Source organism: Populus nigra, chromosome 2 (genome assembly GCF_951802175.1).
Source record: "Populus nigra chromosome 2, ddPopNigr1.1, whole genome shotgun sequence".
Classification (NCBI taxonomy): Eukaryota; Viridiplantae; Streptophyta; class Magnoliopsida; order Malpighiales; family Salicaceae; genus Populus; species Populus nigra.
In genome coordinates this window covers 43,254,400-43,274,816 of record NC_084853.1, presented here as the reverse complement: position 1 = coordinate 43,274,816, position 20,417 = coordinate 43,254,400, and the positions used below count along the sequence as shown (strand labels likewise).

Here is a 20,417-nt window from a genome sequence, read left to right as displayed (position 1 = left end):
ACTGGCTGTTATAAAGTAATTGGTGACAGATGTGTACGTGGAAGGATGTGAGTGGTGGGTTTTGGTAACGGATAGATATTCATTTGGAGATTACTTACTGGCATTTTTGTGAGCAGAAATGGTGGGTCAGAGACAGGGAAGTAAATTCAAGCTTGATTTTACTTTATATTTAATGCATGGAACATGTGATCCAACGGACAAGATCCTTGCTTCTAACCACACGAAATTGCCCTGGTTGTCGTTCCTATCTGGACCTCGTTTGCCGACCACAATATTATATATTTGGATACTTTCTTTCCCTGTGGGGGAATGGATCCAAGAAGATTTCCTTGAGGTAGTCGCCAGAGGAAAAGGCTCGGCCCAGGTACAGATGGCTAATGCTAAAATTGCAAAGGGCTCCCGAATGGACTCGGCCGCCAAAGAACTCGAACCACACAGGAGCCAGCTAGAAATTAAAGGGTGCTGCTACGCTCCTCTCTTTACACCAAGGTTGTCAATTCCGTTCCGTTCCGTCCGGAATGGCCGAAACATTCCATACCAATTCAAAAAACGAAACAAAACGGAACAAATTTCATCTCATTTTAAATCTCGGTCCGTTCCGGATTTTTCGGCTAAATTCCGCCCGAAACGTTCCGGTTCCATTCCACATGTTCCGTTCCGCTCTTGAAAAGCCATTGAATCAAATTGAACCTTATTCAATTTTATTAATTAAACCACCCAATTATAAAAAGCTCTTTTTTATTACTATTTTCTATAACAATGATATTAATAATAACATTGAAAATTATTATTACTATTTTCATTAACAATGATATTAATTTTTTAAAATTAGATTTATCACTAATATATATGGTTTATATTCATGTTGTTTTTTTCATGTTTATACTTTGTAGGAATTTGAGCAAAATAAGGGATGCTTTAGATTTCATTAGCCTTAATAACATTGACCTAACTTTATATTTAAAATATTTGTGTTAAAACATTTTATTTTCATAATATTTTGATATTTTGTTTAAGTTGAATTACTTTAAGTTAAAGATCTATTTAATCTTGACTATTTAGAAATTTTTTAAATTTTGAAATTATATTTGTTTGGCATTGTGTTTGTATTGCATAATTTATAATTAATTTATCTTGAATTTGAATTATGTTTGTTGAATATATATATATATATATATATATATATGAACAGTACAACCCCGAAACGGCACGCCGAAACACTCCGAAACTGAAACATTCCGTTCCAATTGAAAAAACGAAACACCTACCGAAACGGAATTGACAACCTTGCTTTACACTACAGACCAGGCTCATTCACTTGGATTCTTGAGAGAATCGATACAAGCACGGGGTTCATACATATATCAGAACATTCTGACTGGTTACTGCAATGAATTCTAATATGATTACAGGCTGCTGTGATGGATAATGGATACCCAACGGCGCTGGAAATTGGGCTCAAAACATGAGTCTAGTCCACACAAGTCGAATAAACTCCATTGAACCGCCTGGTATGCTATGAAGATGTTTCGTCCTTCAAGATGAAGACTGGTGATGGCCCTGTGGGAAATGGCACATCCTGTAAGCTCGTATATACACGAAGGATGTATTTAACTAAGGTTTTCCTCTTTTTAATAATACTCTTTTTAATAATAAAAAAAAGTGAGCATGCACAACATAAAGTCAATACAGATATTGATAGCGCAGCGGTGCTGCCACATGATATGTTTTCAAGTAATCGAAGCTAGGGTTCAAGAAGCAACATAAGTAGGTGCCAGTAGTCCTCTCCACCTTTGGATTTAAATAATAATGCTCAGGATTAATCAGCCTTGAACCCCTCGCAACGCCTAACAACATACCTGACAGTACACAGGCATTCTATTCTAGACTTGCCCCTTCAAAAGCTTCTGAACAAGAATAATATGGTCAATGGGCTGGAAGAGTGAGAATTGAGCAAGGTATCGTGTATCTTCACACCTTACATTGCCCATCTTGCACACAAAAGGCCAGAAAAAGATTTTGCACCTCTAAAAAGGTCTACTGATCATAAATCCAAATTCTGGATTCATGAAATATTTTATGGCCAAAAGTAGTCCTACAAACTCTGCTCGTCCGCCAGTAAAGTGATCATGAACGCAGGCTTCTCAGCCCCACAAGATACAAACAAATGTTAATTGTATCAGGTCGCCTCCTACAAGTGATATGAAACCATTTCTAGTACTGGCATGAGAGAGAGAAATGAAGCTCCTGCCACGTGAAGGATTCCGAATTGACATGGAGACCAGTAGCTCCTACGCCAAGCTAAAAACATGCCCAAAAAAAGTGTGGAATCCCCGAGCTTGACATTTTTTTTTATTTTTTTTTCTCTAGACTGGTCCTGCGCTAGATCATCACAGGACGAATAAATGCCTTCACCAAGTATGATCTTGCGCCAGTACAGATTGCTTCGTTAGAATGTTTCATAAAGACCAAGTCACGAACCCGAAAGCAAAGTGCAGCAAAGTGACAAATGAACTCATCAAATACATCCAAAACTATTTACTTTAACAGGTATTATGCCAAGCTTCATTGTTAGGCTACAATGCAAAAGCATGTACTCTGGCAACGACGGCTAAATAAATCACACGGCATGACCCCATTTCCAGACTAGATGTTGGCTGCTTCCTAGCTAGCTGGTCCAAACCAAAACAAGGAAAGCACATGAATAAAAGAGTTGCAAGTACGTTTGCTACAGAAGAAATAGGTGGTTACCGGGTCCATTTCCCATAAACATCTGGTTTTTTTGGCTGGCAATGATGGTGACGAGTCACAAGCATCTGGTTACATAAATAATGCATACATTGAAAGAAGAACTAGAATGGGACAATCAAACTACATCCATGAAATCCTCATAACTAATCTATATCTATGTATAGTAAAGCAATAGCATTCCGATTTAAATCAATTTACCGATCAATTGAAATTATGGGGTGACAACTGGACTGCTGACATGGATGTGTCTTGTAGTGCTTAATGAGCGTGATAGATCCAATCGGTATATTTTAACCAGGAAGCATCCTTTCATTGATTGCCGCAGAATTCCAAAGCAGATAGGAGCCGTGAGTCGCTTTGCTTACATATTTTCCACCTGGGAAAACTAATGTACAATTTCAATATCATTTTGTTGAGTGAATCCGCATTCAAACAAACTCAGTAGTTACAGAGAGTAGAACATGCTTGTAAAGTTTCAATCAATCTGATTTAATGATCGGATTAAAAATCAAGGTGGTGGTGTATTTGAGATGGTTAGACTGTCCCTTGCAATCCTCCTGTTGGTGATACTAGAACAATGAATAATGGATTTAATGATGCTGTAAGGCCATACAATGGGGAAAATCTAGCTGCATAAGTAGAAGGCAAGTAATATTCCTATTCGCATAATCTACTTCTTTGACAATTCTTTCACGTTTGCGATCATAACGAGTTCATTTCACCTGCTGCAAAATGATCACAGAGGGAGTTCACCTCATGTATTTAATTTTGGTTCTGCGAGTTCTGAATACACCAGTAAATAATAATCAGCTGAACAACCTGGACAGCAACAAAATGGACCACCCACGTGAGAACTGGGCGATCGGCTAGTTTTGAAGTATAATAGATACAATGAGAAAGTCCAAAACTAATTTTGGATGACCATGGAGCATACAAACATGTAACTTTGTTTTATAATTGAAACAATAAAATATATCATTTTTCTATAAGAATAATGAATCAATTACACAACTGCATCCCCCGCGGAGTAAGATATCCGAAATGGTATGAAAGCTAAGCTTAAAACAAATGCAGATTATCGTTTACTTATATAGAAGATACAACAAGCACAATAGAATACCTACAGGGAAAAAAATAAATAAAAGATTCAATAACTTGGAGAGATGTAAAATTGTTAGTCACCTAATCCTCCAATGATGTTATCTCCATCTAGTTGGCTGATGATGTTTCCTACCACTTTCACCTTCACTTGTGTCTGAAGTCCCTTCTCCCGATTGCTTATCAATGAATTTCATAGCAGCATGATTCTCTTGTTCATAATCATGCTGTGAATGGGAAGGTTCTCTCCCAACTCGACGTTCCTGCAAAATTTGCGCAAGAATGGATCAATGAGCAGGAAATTGAACCATTAAAAGAGAGAGATATTCTTTCTTTAGACACCACAGATTATAATTCTTTGTTTGAAAGAAATGATGCATACATACATCACGAAATAGCAAGTCATCAGCCTCAAGCATGTGGATCACGTGTCCCATTTTGGGCCTCTTTGTAGCATCCGGATCGACACATTTAAGAGCTACCAGGAGAGCACGTTTTAATGCTTTTGAAGCAGGCATCTCGGGTAACTTGGGATCAACCACTTCTTCAGATTTTCGGTTCCCAACCATAGTTTTTAACCATTCTACCAGATTCACCTGCAATTATTTGGTAGTTTCCAAAAGTTACAGTTACAGCAATAGAAAATAAAAGACAGAAAGGAGAAATTTTCAGAATTATATGTAAAAACTAACCTCTCCTTGTGGCCGACTATAATCAACAGGGCTTCTCCCAGAAATTATCTCCATGATAAGTATACCGAAACTATAAACATCACTCTTCTCATTCAGCATTCCAGTGCAAGCATATTCTGGAGCAACATAACTAAAACCCAACAAAATAAGATTTAGCTTTCCTACTTAGGAGAATTACATGTCAACCAACCATTGTCTCAATGAACTTTCATATATAATGTTTGCATTGCAAATGATTTTTTTTACAACAGAGAAATAAAACTGGAACTCAAATCAAAGGAAACAAACTGACCCAAATGTTCCCATCACACGTGTTGTGACATAACTTCTCTCAGAATGTAAGAGCTTGGCAAGCCCAAAATCAGAAACCTTAGAGTTCCATTGGCGATCCAGTAATATGTTACTAGATTTTACATCTCGATGAACAACCTTTGGTTCAAGACCATCATGAAGGTAGGCCAATCTGCAACAACAAAAGTAGCAAACAAAATGCCTTGAGTGAAAAATAAGAACAAATAATTTCAGCAACAATGCATGCATCCATATGGATGATGAGTTTACTTACAATGGAATTCAGAATACTTACCCTTTTGCTGTTCCCAAAATAATGTTCCTACGAATATCCCACGTTAGCGGGCTGACTTCTCCAACATCACCATGTAGCCATTGGTCCAGATTACCATTGTCAACATACTCGTATACAAGCATTCTACATAGCAAAAACATGACCAATTACATTGAGACTGTTGACAACATGAGGCACAAGCTCAATTTTAAATTGGAAGATAATTATAGGCATACCTGTAAGCACCCTCAACACAATATCCAAGCAATCTGACAAGATTCTTGTGCCGTACTCGTCCAATTACTTCCACTTCTACTTTGAATTCCCTCTCAGCTTGACCCCTGAGAATTTTCAGTATCATGAGCTACTAACCTATGAATGCATAATTTTAGTAGAAAGGCAGTCAAGACGTAGATGGAAGATTGCTGTCTGCTGTAGCAACTTCTATTCATATTCCAAAATTATCAATTCAGGTTCAATTATGATCAAAGGCATTTGACAAGGAAAAGTAAGGAAACCCACAAAAGCATGTCACTTTACAGCACATATCCAACCACACGCAAGACAAGAACCAAAAAAAGAAGACACCAATCATAACCACTCAAGAACAGCACAGTAATTAAAACTTAGCAATTTTCTTCTACCATGGAGACTTAAAACATACAGTAAAATAAGCAGATAAATTTCAAGTTTCCATAGTAATTCTAAACGTAAAACATCTCAAACAATCCCAAGTTCAATCCATAACAAATAAGATCCAAACTTTTACCACTTCTCTTCCCCATATCTTCCCCTAGCAAGTAGCAACAAATCAAAGACAAACATGCAATTCATTCCATTTTTTTCTTATTATCTAAAAAAAAACACATGAAAATAATAATAAACCAACAAAGAAAACAATTAAAAGAACAAATCTTTACCTGTTATTCAACAAATTTTTAACAGCAACTTTAGTCCCGTCACTCAAAACCCCACGATACACAATCCCATACCCACCTTCACCAATAACATTCTCTTCACACAACCCACCAGTAGCAGCCTCCAACTCTCTCAAAGTATACCACCTACCCCACCCAAGATGCGACACTTCAGGCCCCACACTTCCACTCCCAAACGACGCCGTCTCACCACCACTAGCAGTCCCTCTACTCTCCCCACTCGAAAACACCACTCTATGCTCCACCTTCCCGATCCCAACCTGGATCTCCGGCACCTGAATCGCATGGTGATTGTGATCTTGCACGGGCAAGTGCACGATTTCTTGAATCTCTTTAGAGATTGGAGGGGTAGTGTCTGTCTTTGTTAGCTTAAATTGTCGGTTCTTGCGACGTGAAGTAACGCAAAGAGAGAGGAGAAAGAGGGCAAGAACTATTAATGAGCCCAATAAGATTCCTATGACTACCCATAAACGGAGACCAAAGATTGATGTAGGTTTTGATAGCTCCGTGTTAACAAATGCACCATCGTATACAGACATTATTGTTGTAGAAAACAAGAGAAGAAGAAATGGGCTGTTGTTAGATTTACTGGGAATGGTTATGGAATTGAGTTTCTTGGCTCGGTTGCATTTGGTTTCACCGGAAAAAAAAAAAAAGAGGTTCCCGGCGATTATGATAGATGAGGGAGCGAATCAAAGATAGGCGGAGAGAGAGAGAGAGGAATCAAGTGGATAGTAAAGGCTGGATGGGAGGAAGGAAAGAGAGGGTTAGCGTGTGAAGATGAGCTGTCACTTTGTCTGTGTAAGCTAAGTTGAACTGCGACTGGACTGGCTTAAGGTTAAATGACGTTTTTGTCCTTCGAATTTGTATGTGGTGATGGTTTTTTTTTTTCCTATCTAAATTCAGATGAAGTTAATATGGTAAAACCAACACTGACCGATCTCCACTCACTTTTTAGCAAGAACAACAAATTTGTTATCAAATCCAAGTGGTGAAATGTAATGGCAAGAAGAAAGCATAACCCTTTAATGATTGTGAATAAAATATTTACCCTTTAAAAATGTGTTCTTTATGCTTTAAAACACTCACTTGCATGCTATGTCCACCCACATCCAAGACCATTATCTTATTAAAAGAATGGATATGATTTTCCTTTCGGATTTTAATTGTATAATCATGATAGCTTTTAGGATTCTAAACTAAGTTTTTTTATTAAAAAAAAAAGAAGGAAAGTGAGCAGAAGGATATATTTGTAAGTAAATTATTTTTTTACCCTTTTAAAATTATAATTTTTCAATAATGAAGAGGGTCTTTGACATGGTTTCTCTTTATGCTTTTAGATATTTTTAAAGGTAATTTTTTTAAAAAAAAGTATTAAATTAATATTTTTAAAAAAAAAATTATAATGATTTAGATGTACTACTATCTTTAATATATTTTCAAGTAAAGAATTATTTAAAAAAATAACTTATGTTATCTATTAAAATCTTAATTAATTGGAACATCAATCTCGTTTCATATCTTACCTCTCTTGACTTAAATATTTCTTTTAAAATAAAGTTTTTCTTTTTGCTAATTTTCGTAGGTTTCCATTCATAAATCTACATATGAAAACTTGAGTTGTTATTATTCTGTAGCAGGAGTTTGCTTTTCACGCGCGAATTTTACAAAAAATAATAAAAAGATTTGATTCCATATCATTTTTTCCTCTTGATTGTCTCTTTCTCTCTCCGGCCGGCTGTAAATAGCGGTATTTTCTGCAGCTGCGCCATAATACTTCTCTCAGGCGTGATGATGAACCTGGCAAGTTTTAATAAGGGTATCTACGTGTACATAGCTACCGATAATTAATTGAAAGAAGGAGAGGGAAGGTGACCGTTAAAGGTGATTATGATGTTAGGACAGAGGGATCTCTGTTCTATGTTTTCCTTCGTCTGCTAGTTCTTACATACGTGTAGCAAAGACTAAGGACTGAGCTTGTGTATAATTTCCACATGGCAGTTGTGCCATATTCGTCAACGGGTCCCATGCTCCCATCAATCGCTACATGATGCATTCATGTTAAGCCAGGTGTGGGCCCAAGTCGGGCCCACAGGGGAGACTTTCGTAAATCACAGGAGTTTGGTGGACCGAAATCATGGTTTAGATAACACTTCGGTGGTAGTTAAGGGAAAATACATATATTAATTGTCTAGTTCATTCTGCAAGTGCATTTTGAAAGCTGTAGGTAATCTTTTTGGATTCTTTTTTTATTATAATCTATTTATGTCAGGACACAACAGGAAAAGCATCTTGGTCGATTATAGAACACCAAGTGGTGGGAAGTCCTGTAAGAATCGAGTGGACACCAACATAGCAATAATGGGCTGTGTGGAATTTGACAAAAGATTTCTTGGTTTCGTGCCCAATGGCAGTAGTGCTTTTCTTGAAATCTTTCGTTACGCATCACATCACATCTCATGTTTCTTTATTGTTCTTTTCTAGCTCATAATTTATCTCCTTCTCATCTGATTGGAGATGGCGCTGTCTGTGGATTTGTCGAGAGGGGTTGATTATGGATTGCTGCCCTCGAAACCAAACCCAGCATTGAGTTTCTACTTGTATCGAATTCCAATACAATTTTGTATTCGAAATGCAACACAGCGACTGTCAATCCATGTACAGAGGCGGCGTACAAAGAACAGAAAAGGGATCTTTTTATAGCTCTAAGAATGAAATAATGACGGAATGGCAATCCATCCGGTGGTTAAGCACAGGCAACTCAGCAACCTTTTCAGTAGCCAGAAATGAAGATAGATTTTAAATCTATCTGCAATCGCATGACGAGATATGCAGAGAGCGTGACTTGAGTTAACGAGTCATTCCCTTTCAGAACCAACTGGACTGCTCCTAATCTGGCGCCATGCGAGGAAATAGTAAATTTATCTGAAATAAGTCGAGCTTTGTAGCTCTTTTGGTGGATACAAAGGTTCATTCCAAAAAAAAAAACAAAAACACACTCCCCCAAAATTAGCAAGCATATCATAATCAGACTCAAAACACATGATCAACAGGTCCTGTGATCATTAGCTCATACAAACAAAATATATAACTAAAATTCCAAAGTTTCCTGTTGATTTTCACCTGTTCCTTTCCTTCTATCCCACTCTTCTCTGACCTGGGAATTGAGTTCTGGCATGAGAAGTTGTTCGTGAACAAAATAAGTGTTAAGCTTCAACAAAACTCATGTAGGGTAATATTACAACTGCTGACTTGACTGTTCCAGTATCCTGTCAGTTGCAATGAAAAAAATTTAATTCTGGGGTAACCATCCACAGATTGCCCTTGTTAGTCCGCCTTCTTATCTGTTTCATCAATTGCTGCCAGTCTTTCAACAAGGGAAGGACGGGATATGGCTACAGATTCCCCTTGTTAATCAGCCTTCTTATCCGATTCATCAATTGCTGCCAGTCTTTCAACAAGGGGAGGATGAGAGTAGTGATATGCTGAGTACCAAGGATCCGTATTCATAGATGACAAATTTTCTTCCTGAAAAAAATTGGCACACTGTTCAGTCATGTGCATTTCCTGAAAATGGATTAGAAAAGAATACTTTGCCAATGTAGAACTTAGATCCCACAAAAATCTGAATGCAAGAAATATACAGGACTCCATCTCCACTACTGATGGTCTGTTAGAGGGAACAAGTTAAAAGTTCAATAGATCACCTGAAGTTTCACGAGACCACCCCGAAGAGCAGAGCCATAACCAAGCTTTTTAGCAAAAGCATCCGCCTAATCGAACAATTACAGTAAGTGAGATCAAGGACTTTCAGACACAGAAACAAGGAGAGAAGGTGCGAGAGGTTACCTGAAATTCAAAAGATCGGCTCACCAGATTAAGGCCAAAGCTTACAAGGTGTTGGAGAGGTATTACAGTATGCTGCAAATAAGCAACCAAGTCAGATAAACCCAACCACAACCAACTTTTGTGTCATATAAACCCCCCCCCCCCCAACACACACGCTAAAAATCCCATAAGCATTTCTTTTCCTTCACACAGCAATTCTTTTCATATCAGCAATACCTGAAATATGATCAGACCGATGAGTACTGGCTGTGTATCAAATCCAAAACTTCGGAAGAGATCAGTTGAGCTCCTCACAAGAGTGTATCCTCCAAATTGTAAAAATGTAAGAATCTGCAGAACATAAGAGCATTAATAAAAAAAAAAAAAAAAAACAATGAATCATACAACGGTTATAAGCTCACAAATAAAGTCAAAGGACACCTATAGGAGGATGGTTGGTAAATTCTTAAACAAAACACTGAACTCTCCTGCCAAAACACAAATTGAGATTCAAAAATATGTTTTAGGCTTTTAACATGTATTAAAATTTTCTTGTGCTTCAATCCAAGATGTTTTGGCACTATTTTCTCATCAGGCCCATGAACAAATCCTCTGAGGTTTGAATCTCAAACCAAGGACTTACAGTCTCAAAGAGCAAGAACATTCGTGTCAAAGTTTTCTCCGAGCATTTTCTTGATGATAGCTCTCGGAAGATGCCTTTCAGATGGTATATATGGTATTTCAATAGGATTTTAGTGCACAAATAGGAGCAAATTACAAATCAATTTGCAAGAAAACAATTACAGCATACCTGCACAGCAATGAACGAGTACATTGTATGATTGAGTTTCCAATGTCCCAGTTCATGGGCAATAACAGCTACAATTTCCTCATCGTCTTTGCACTGCAAAGAATCACATAGATGTAAAGACACTTTCACAATTTATGAAAAAGCATAGCCATATTTCAACCATAAAGTCTAAATGAGGGCACAGCCTAAATGGTTCACACACAAAGTTGCCCAGGCTGTCAGGAAGAGTAGGAAATTAAGAAACTGGTAAATAGATTGCACAATTGCCTTAGTCCTTACATAAATCACATAGAAAAATGCTTCTATGGATGGATTGAAAGTTACATCAAACTGGTCCTCCCCAGTTGGATAGCTACTGTGTATTTGTTAAAAAATGCAGAACTATATTTCTTCAAGACTACATGGATATCAGTATCAAAAAAATTTAAGCAGGCAAAGAGCCACGGAGACACCCCCTTGAAACTTCTAAAAAGAGAAATCCAAGGCAAACACTGCAATTCTATCCATTTGAATTAGCCAGGGAGAATGTCTTCCAACATAAGAACTGACAAGGATCTAAATGGAGGCAGTACCACCAAAAATGGCCACAGTCAGTAACCCACACCCATCAGGTTTATAATCTGGCCATTTACTCGCAATAGCAGCCAGTATTTCACTTCCCATAAATAGCAAAATACAACCTTTAATTCTTAGGTTCTAGGTTAATAATGTTGGACGATAAGTATCAGATCGGAGTTAGAAAATTTGGTGCAAGATTTGATCAAATCCAGCACCTCAAGATCAGGAATGGAGGACTTCCAAGGACTGGTTTCAGTGGAGAAGGCTCATTAAAAGATTAGATGAAACTAAGATCATGAAAGAAACCTCACAAGTGAGGAAGATGGGAAAACCTAACAACAGACTACAGTTCAGAAGGAATCACTCACTATAAACCCCTAGGAACACACCTAAAAAAGAACGCATGAGACATGCAATTTAGCATGACATCCCAACTCATGCTAGAAAAAAATAAGGCCGAAAATTATTATTTCCTGCCCCCCAAAATAAAATTTTACAGGGCAATACATAGCCCATTTGGGAAGATATTTCCTAGAAAAATTATTCATAATTAAGCAACTAAGGGGGGTTCCTTGAGGAGACGTACACGAGGAAGTTATCTAAAGAGGTTGCTTCCAAGTTGCTGAGCACCTAAGGCGCACAGGAGGGGAGTCCTTTGAAGGACAAGCCGTCTACTCGCTAAAGAGGCTACAGATTCAGCAGCTTGACCAGAAGCCACTTACTGGCATCATACTGTTCATGCTTCTAGTATGTTTGGCAAGATTACAACAGAACCATTATCCCTAAATACAACACTGTTTCCTCAAGCTGTTGAGTGAACCCAGCAACCATGTTGAATGAATATCCAAACATTTTCATCATTCTGTATGCGTTTTAACTTCCAAAAAGGCAACCAACATCATGATTGAAGTTAGCAACTGTACTCGGTGCATGACACGACTAGGACAACATTAGTATTTCTAATATAATGCTATTTTGACAATAAAAACACTAGTGGTGCCTATATTTCACACATCTTGCTTTAAACAAAATAAGGTTATCAATAAAAAATGGACAGAAAAAATATGTAGTTTTCATGAGAATACACTTCAGTTTGATAAGGTTAATATAGAAAAAAATCCAGAAAGAAAGGCTTCCTCACCTGCTGAATCAATGTGTCATAAAGCACAATTCGCTTGTTCTTAAAGAATCCATACATATAGGCCTGCACATTGTTGATAGAATATGAATTTGATCTACAACAGACTAGTAAAGCACAATTTTATTGTGAAAGCACAGATGACTTGACGATAGAGAAAGCGCCTGCAACCATGTATGATAACACTAAGAGAAATGAGAGCTGGCCACATGTAATGCACCTATCTAATGCATTTTTTTTCTTCACTCAACAAAACAAATAACTCGTTAAGGTGGCCTGCAAACACATCTTAAACCCAACCCCAACCACCCAAAAAAAGAAAGAAAAAAGAAAAAAGAAAAAACACAGATAGCCTGAGCTTTTGGTACAAGTTCCCCTGCAATTTTTCTGTGAGAAATACCATTGGTTTACCACAGTTTGGCCAAGAAAAATAGATATTTCTTTTCATTACAAAGCAAGGAACGTGGTAGACATAAATAGGGAGGAGAAGCATTGGTTAACTTCATGTTGCAGAAACAGCAGGGATACAAACAAAACAAAACACTGTATAATCGAAGAAAAGGTTGCAAGTAATGCTGAGAAACCTTGATAAACATATTAAAATAAGAATACTCACATTGCTATGGCTTGACCTTGTGGATCCATCTACAACGAACAACTTCTTTAAAGGAAACTTGAGGGAGGAAGCAAGTTTCTCAATTTTCTCCCTGAGCTCTCCTTCTGGAAGCTATTTGTCACATCAAAAGTAGAGGGGAAAAGATTACTAATTGAGCATGACATAGGTCTGAATGAATTTCACATTTTCAATACTCACAGGGGTGAACTTGTTGAAGAGTGGGGCAATTAAAACTGGGTAGAGTGTCATCATGACAAGAGAAAGAACAAACATGAATGCCCATAGATAAATGGCCAGGTAAGGACCTCCTTTCTGCAACCATGCAAATGAAAATTCAACAGTGTGGGAAGACTTGTTCATTCACAAAAGCAGGTAACAGAGCTGTAACTTGTAAGAGCATTTTTAGAATAAAAGCTGCCACTTATTCCAAATCAGTATCATTAATTCAGGAATAAAAATGAACAACTACCGTCAACAGACGGTGATTAAATGCTGCAAATAACTGGCCACTTCATCAACACTGGCAGATAAAAGTACCTGTACTATTAAAATAATTGCTGAAACAATTGGGGGGCCAAGTAGAATGGCAAGGCAAATTCCTTTGAATAAGTCCCTAAAGAACAGCCATATTGTTTGCTGTACAGATGGAAAATAAATTAGAATCGCACGAGAGATAAGATATAAAACGGATTGGAAATCAAACAACTATAAATTTTATACCAGTGCACGTACAAGTAAAAGGAATGTAGATCCATCAACAGAGAATTAGTATTCTAACAAGTAACAAGATGTGTGAAAAGCACAAGATATGAGAGTGAATGCAAACCTTATTGAAGCCATGGCGGGCCTCGATCACAAAAGTTGAATAGAGAGAAAATGGCAAATCTGTTATCTGCATAAACATATTTCAAAACAATCAATCAAATAGTATCGATGGAGAAACTTAAAAAATTGTACTTATTTGCATGCATTTGCTTACAAGGGTGCCACAATCCAAACAGGATTCCAAAAAATGCAAAAGACTGATAATCACCAGCGAAAATGGAATAAAATTGATTTCTTTGCTTAAAAAATGGACAACAGAATTACTGTGTTATTAATTATATAAGCAAACCCAATTATAATATCCACACAATCAAAAAGCAAGGCAATATGCATGATGAAAGGATACTGGTTTAGACCTTATAGAACACCCTTCTGAAGAGGTAAAAACTCAAATATTATAAACCAGATATTATTTATATTAAAAAAAAGTCTTGTCTGTGACATATACTATTACATCAGAATTATTAGCTCGGTCTACAAACAGTGTCATCAACCAGGGAGTCTCTACTACAGAGACTGACAACACTCCGCCAGCTCACCTCTTTCAGGATGTAGGTTCGGAATTGGAAATTGTTGATGTCAATGTGCATGCTCTGACTCTACACACCACAACTATTACACACAATAACCCAGCCTCACCTGTGTATATTCTTGCTTAATAATCTTAAAAATAGCTGTGAACATTGAGTGCTCAATTCAAATGTGAAAAATACCACCTAACTAATTGTGCGAGAAAAAAGAAAAGTAAAAATAACTGAAATCACAGACCATAAATCTTAAACTGTTGTATAAAAGGCAGGCAGCATAAATATGGTGGTTATTATCAGCTACAGTAATTAGAAATCATGTGCAAACCTGTGACCATATCATAACACCAGCCAAAAAAGCAAGGGTGTGGAGTATTTCATTCTCCTCATTGAAACCAGCCAAAACCACAAAGCTTCCTGATTTCTGCAGATACAAAAAGAATTGGATGGTGACAATACAACCACAGAGTAGCTCCACTAACATTGCAGCAAAATACTTACCTTCCAAAACCAAGGCAATATCCCATAGAACAAAATAGCAGAGTCCAGAAGTATAGTAACAAATTCATGAACAAAATTGAAGTGGCTGAAAGTTAAGAGATTCTTAGTGAGAATCAAAGAAAACATGCACTAAGAATCAGATTAGGAAAAGCTAAAAGAATCAATGCAAGCTAGTTGCAATAAAGAACAAACCTTTTATCAAGACTATAAGCTCGAGATTTTTCAAACTTCTCCTGGCTGATTACTCCTACCAGAGTTTTTGGGAGAGTTGGCAGTTTCAGAGCAGCACGTTGTCGCAAATCCAAATAGGTCTCAAAGAAATACACGAGTATCATAAAACCTGGAAAATCAGGACAAACCAAAGCAGTTGTTAGAATCTCCATAACATAAAGCATCCAACCACTGGTCCAAATGTCAAAAAGATTCAAATAAAGTGTAACAAAGAAGCATCAAATTGCAACCAACACAACTGATGTGTATCTTAATAGCCTCTAACTGTCGCATTGTCAGCTGATAAATATCAAAGATACTAACAACAAAAGCGGATGAAAATGTTCATTAGCAGCTCCTGCTATTGGAGCAGGTGTGTTACCACAGTTGCACCTATGGTGCATCCTCAATCATCTAGCCCTAAATTTGGTAGCCCTAAGAAACTCAGAAAAATTAAATCTCGAAAGTTGTCTCTAACTTTAGTTTCTTAGAAATGAGAAAGCCTCAAATGAGCATTAAGAAACAGTAAAACAAAATGTTTTTTTCTTTTGTTGACCCAAGATATTAAAAAAAAAAAAAAAAACTTGTACCATTCAAACCTAAATTTCTTATTTTTCACTGATTTTTTTCCCTCAGGAACCAAGAAAAGATTTGTCTTCATAAATAAACTCCGGTACTTTCAAAAAAAAAAAAAAACCAATATCCATGTTAAGAACCTCTAATAAGCATCGCCGTAACAGAAATGTATAAAAGGAAAAATAAGATTAAATCAAGAAATGAATAAAAATTTAACGCAAGCTAAACCCTAATCGATGGCAATCGCAAAATAATCGAAAATTTTGTAGAAGAATAAACGAAGCGCTAAGAGAAAGATAATGAGCTAAGAATTATTTTTTGAGTTGGGAGATAAAGATTAAAGAGAGAACATATACCAACTACAGCTTCCATGTAAGGAAACGCCATGGTCGATACTCGAGGAATCTGAGAGCTGCAGAGAGAAACAAAAAGGAGAGGTTTCTGCCTTAGCTTTCTTCAAGTGACGGTCATGTTTGTGTTTTATGAAATTTTGGGTGTCAAGTATTAAATTAGATATCCGGTCGACCCGAATGTTTTTGTTTGGACTACGATTGACCCATATTTATAACCCGCGTACGTGGGCTTATACGAAAAGAATTTTCTGGAGCTAGCATGAAGATAGCCCGTTTTGCTTGCAGTGGCACGTGCGTTTCACGTCAAAAAAAAAACTAAAGAATTCTTGTTGTTTTAATAATTTTTAAAATTTAAAAATAATAGTAAAGGAAGGTTCAACGGGTTGCAGGCTAGAAGATGAGAAGAAATTATTCTCATCCCTAAATTCCATTCACCTTTTTTTCAAGTTAGAATATAAAAATTTTAGATAAAAATCTCAAATCTTAACCGTTAGGTTACAGGGCTGTTTTCTTAATTTATTTATCAACTTATTAACGAAAATAATGCACAAAAAATCGTTTTAAACAAGGATGGTGTGACTTTAATTGGCATTTCTCTTTATTTTAATAGTTGGATTAAATCTAAAGACACTGCATTTTCGTGAACGTGTGCTTACAAAACACTACATTTCACAGAGTTTTGGACGGAATAGTGATATCGGGCAGAATTTCGATCAAAGTTGAAAGAGGTTTAAATTTAAAAAATGATTTAAATATTCTGAAATCTACATGAATTTATATAATAGACACTTTTATACGAAAATGCACCAGGACCATGTGATTTCATAATGGTACGGATTTAGAAGTGCAAGGCAAAGGACATTATTAATTCTTTTCAAATATACTCACCTTGATTGGTTTTTATTTCCCATAAAAGCTTGCAGAGCACCAATAAGATAGCATACGCTTACAAATCTCTAAGAGGAAAGCCATGGAGGAGGAGCCTCTACCTAGAAAAAATTTCCAAAAGGTGGAGAAATTTATAAAGAATGAGCCTATATTTAGAAATATTTATAGGTGGTTAAGAGAATCATAGAAGAAACCATTTGAAGGACTCTTATCTTCGAACTCATTAGAAAACTCTCACTAAAGGAACTCTCTTTAAAGGAACTCTCATCTTCAAATTCATTAGAGAAACTCCTATCTCCAAACTCGTTGAAGGAACTCATTCCATTATAGGTTGTACTTAAAAAATTTCTAGATGGCTAGGAGAAACTCAATGAGGGTGAGCCTGTATTTCAAAAATTATTTAATAGGATAAAGGAAACCCATAAAGGTAGTGTTATTGTATTAGGGAGACCTCATATCAATCTCTTAGAGAGTGTGTTATTGCACTAGGAAGACCTCCATACCAATCCCTTAGAGAGTGATGTTATTGTACTAGGGGGATCAAATCAATCATTTCTTTGGTAATTGTAGGGCTATTGCCTTAGGAAGACCAAGTTAATTCCTTCCTTGATAATTGTAGGGCTATTTTTCTAGGAAGATTAAGTTAATCCCGTTTAAGGAGAGTGATGTTATTACAATAAGGAGACCTTATACCAATCACATAGAGAGTGGTGTTATTGCATTGAGAAGAACAAGTCAATCAATTTCCTTAATAATTGTGGGGTTATTGCTTTAGGAAGACCAAGTTTAATCTTTTCATTGGTAATTTTACCCTGTTAATGTTAATAAGAAATAAATATCTCTTACACAAACATTAATAAGGAAAAATATGGTCTTGAGGGATTTTTTATACACCTAAATGTATGATCTATAATGCAACTGAGCCCATGGGAGTAGGGCTCTTCCTCTAGACTAGGCCCATAAAAGTTAGGCTCTTTCTCTAGATTAAGCCTATGGGTTTTTAGGCTTTCATGAGTTTTTTTAAGTCTGTTAAATTTGGGTTCATCAATTAACTACTTTAATTCACTATATATTTTTTCAGAGCTTCTTATGCGATGATGTGAATGGATACAACAAATACTAACTTATAAGTGACGTAGAGAGATGGAGAGGCATAAGGAAGGAAATGGTGGTGGTAGCAGCAATAATAGTAGTTATTAATGTTTTTATCCCTAATGAAAGATAGATAGATAAATAGATATAATGAAGAAAAGAGTCACAACGGCGAAACAGATGTATGTGGGTCCCACTTCGGGTTTTAGAGTTAATTTATCAATATCAGTTAATTATCGAATTCCATATCTCCTTCCTCCTGATTGCAATCTGAAGTTTCACTAACCATATTAATTTTGGTTATTACGATGTATTAATCCCAACGCTCCTTTCCTTTAATGGGTAATTCTAGCCTCGATGTCCACCTTTTCTCGTGGGGCTAAAACTTTTTATTCATAAAAAACATGTTCAAGTGCTGTAAGTGAGTTCAGAAAAAAAAAAGAATATGTGATTTAGATTACATACGATAATTAAAAAAAAAAAAGCAATTACAGCATATGAATAAAAAATAAAAAATGATCACGAAAACTTGAGGAAAAAATATATATTTTTAAGTGGGACAAATGATAACTCAATTCACAGCTCATTAAATACGTGAAGACAGAATAGGGTAAAAAAAACCTAAAAACATCAGCTCTTATCAACCTAAATTAACATGACAAACATGTAATTTTGATAATCAGGGTCGAATCAACCCGAGATATTCCGTCAAACCGATGACCCAAATCATTAGATCGAAATATCCTGATTGAAAAAAAACAAAAAAAAACTATAAAACTCATTTAAAAAAAATATCAACTAGTGTTAATTTTTCAAAATTGTAACCCTATTTGAAAAAAATCATGAAGCCTAATTTCTAATCAATCAAATATTGAAGGTTGAAATTGAAAAAAGAATTTCAATCAAAAGGATTTGAAACAAAAAAAAAAGCAATTAAAAGAATGAGTATCAAAATTGAAATGTAAAATAAATTTTATATTTGATTGAAGGGCGAAATTGAAAAGAAAGATCAATTTAGTATAAAGACCCAAAAAATCAAAAGGATGATGATCAAAATTGACATAACAAATAAAAACAAATTTTTTATTGAATGATGAAATTGAAAAGAAAAATAACTTTAACAAAAGGAAAAGAAAAAAAATGAGAACCAAATTGGTAAAAATAATATAACATAAATTTAGATTGAATAATGAAATTGCAAACAAATAAAACTTTCATAAAAAGATAAGAAAAAAATCAAGACAATAGGGACTAAATTGAAAGAAAAAATACAATAAATTTGGATTGAAGAATGAAATTGAAAACTAATAAAACTTTTTCAAAAGAGCAAAGGAAAAAAATTAGAAATCAAAATAATAAAGACTGAAATTTAAATACCAACAACAAAGAAGATCAAACTGTAATTTTTTAAGGGATGAGAGAGAAAAGAAAAAAATTCCATCAACAACAAACCACTCCACCACCATTGACACGAGCCACACGGATATGGTGGTGCTTTCAACAATACAAAGAAAAGATGTTTTTTACTACAAAGAGGTGTCGCACACGCCTCTCAAAGTGCGCAAGTACCTCCCACATGTCGACGAGCGCTCCACATGCACCGATAACTTTTTATTTTTTATTATATTTCTTTCTTTATTAAAAGATCTAATTGTTACTCAGTTGACTTGATAATAACAAGAAAATCATTGTGAAAAGATGGAAAAACCCCTTGGAACTAGTTTTAAATTTTTAACTTCCAATAGTATCTTGGTAATTTCACTATGTGTTTTGTTCTTTTTTTTATTATTTTATATGTCTAGTTAAATATTAAATTGCCCCTAATATAACATTATAACATTATGATTTATGTAAAAAACATTGTAAAAATACAAAATTGTCTTATGATTCTAGTTTTAATTTTATTTTTATTCAAATGGTATTTTGATTGTTTTAATGTGCAATTAAAATAAAATAATTTATTTATCTCTAATTAATTTGATAATTACTAACACATCTTGTAAAAAGATCTCAATGCCCTCAACAACCAATGTTTTTTTTTTTTAATATGAGAGGCAGCAAAACTATCATTACACTCATCTAAATGAAGAATAAAGTTTTTCAAAAGAGATCTAGCTTCTGTTAATGCATGTTTTTAATGTATTCCTCCCCCTCCCCCTCCCCCTCGTGCAAACTGGAAACTAACCAAAAAATAAAAGAATTCCAACCAGCAATGCTAGCTGTTATTTGGTGTATACTCGCCACTTCGCTAACCAATATTCCCGTCAGAAGTGAGTAGAGAATGCATGCTTGAACACCAAAAGTTGGTTGACGTATTCATCCATCAACAACCTTGACAAAATTGCTTCTCAGAATTCCCGCAATTTCACAAGGCGTGATGCAGTAGCATATGAGTCATGCAATGCATGTTGCCAAGCATGCTCAATAATCACATGTCTTTGACACCAATA

The 20,417-nt window shown here is 35.7% G+C and overlaps 2 protein-coding genes across 8 annotated transcripts; both read right to left on the bottom strand.

Moving 5' to 3' along the window:
* Positions 1–82: 82 nt before the first annotated feature.
* Positions 83–6,833, bottom strand: LOC133681981 (probable serine/threonine-protein kinase At1g01540). 7 transcript variants are annotated; one of them, XR_009836589.1, is made up of 11 exons: positions 6,027–6,833; positions 5,343–5,447; positions 5,128–5,250; positions 4,834–5,004; positions 4,542–4,671; positions 4,236–4,445; positions 3,934–4,112; positions 2,950–3,136; positions 1,860–2,672; positions 1,287–1,560; positions 83–473 (listed from the first exon to the last, which is right to left on the bottom strand). XR_009836589.1 is itself a non-coding variant. In XM_062105194.1 (8 exons), exons 1-7 carry the CDS (start codon positions 6,581–6,583, stop codon positions 3,951–3,953), a joined length of 1,458 nt encoding a protein of 485 aa, XP_061961178.1. In that variant the 5' UTR covers positions 6,584–6,833; the 3' UTR covers positions 2,741–3,136; positions 3,934–3,950. The 7 variants fall into 7 exon arrangements, 3 of the variants coding, with proteins under 3 accessions (XP_061961178.1, XP_061961179.1, XP_061961180.1); XR_009836590.1 differs by having other exon boundaries at positions 2,950–3,127; XR_009836591.1 differs by lacking the exon at positions 2,950–3,136.
* Positions 6,834–9,043: 2,210 nt separating this feature from the next.
* Positions 9,044–16,157, bottom strand: LOC133682756 (CAAX prenyl protease 1 homolog). Its single transcript, XM_062106267.1, has 14 exons — positions 15,991–16,157; positions 15,041–15,188; positions 14,849–14,933; positions 14,676–14,771; positions 13,822–13,887; positions 13,533–13,631; positions 13,194–13,307; positions 12,996–13,106; positions 12,383–12,445; positions 10,684–10,776; positions 10,110–10,223; positions 9,894–9,965; positions 9,752–9,817; positions 9,044–9,572 (listed from the first exon to the last, which is right to left on the bottom strand). Exons 1-14 carry the CDS (start codon positions 16,019–16,021, stop codon positions 9,456–9,458), a joined length of 1,275 nt encoding a protein of 424 aa, XP_061962251.1. The 5' UTR covers positions 16,022–16,157; the 3' UTR covers positions 9,044–9,455.
* Between the last annotated feature and the right edge of the window lie 4,260 nt (positions 16,158–20,417).

What these genes read in the sequence shown, in the direction of transcription:
- LOC133681981 (XM_062105194.1), bottom strand. Translation starts at nt 6,583, where the DNA reads ATGTCTGTATACGATGGTGCATTTGTTAACACGGAGCTATCAAAACCT. An exon ending in TGTGTTGAGGGTGCTTACAG is followed by an intron (nt 5,251 to 5,342) that starts GTATGCCTATAA and finishes TTTGCTATGTAG; the next exon opens with AATGCTTGTATACGAGTATG. An exon ending in ATTTTGGGAACAGCAAAAGG is followed by an intron (nt 5,005 to 5,127) that starts GTAAGTATTCTG and finishes TTGTTGTTGCAG; the next exon opens with ATTGGCCTACCTTCATGATG.
- LOC133682756 (XM_062106267.1), bottom strand. Translation starts at nt 16,021, where the DNA reads ATGGCGTTTCCTTACATGGAAGCTGTAGTTG. An exon ending in TATTGCCTTGGTTTTGGAAG is followed by an intron (nt 14,772 to 14,848) that starts GTAAGTATTTTG and finishes TTGTATCTGCAG; the next exon opens with AAATCAGGAAGCTTTGTGGT. An exon ending in CAAGGTCAAGCCATAGCAAT is followed by an intron (nt 12,446 to 12,995) that starts GTGAGTATTCTT and finishes AACAATGTGCAG; the next exon opens with GCCTATATGTATGGATTCTT.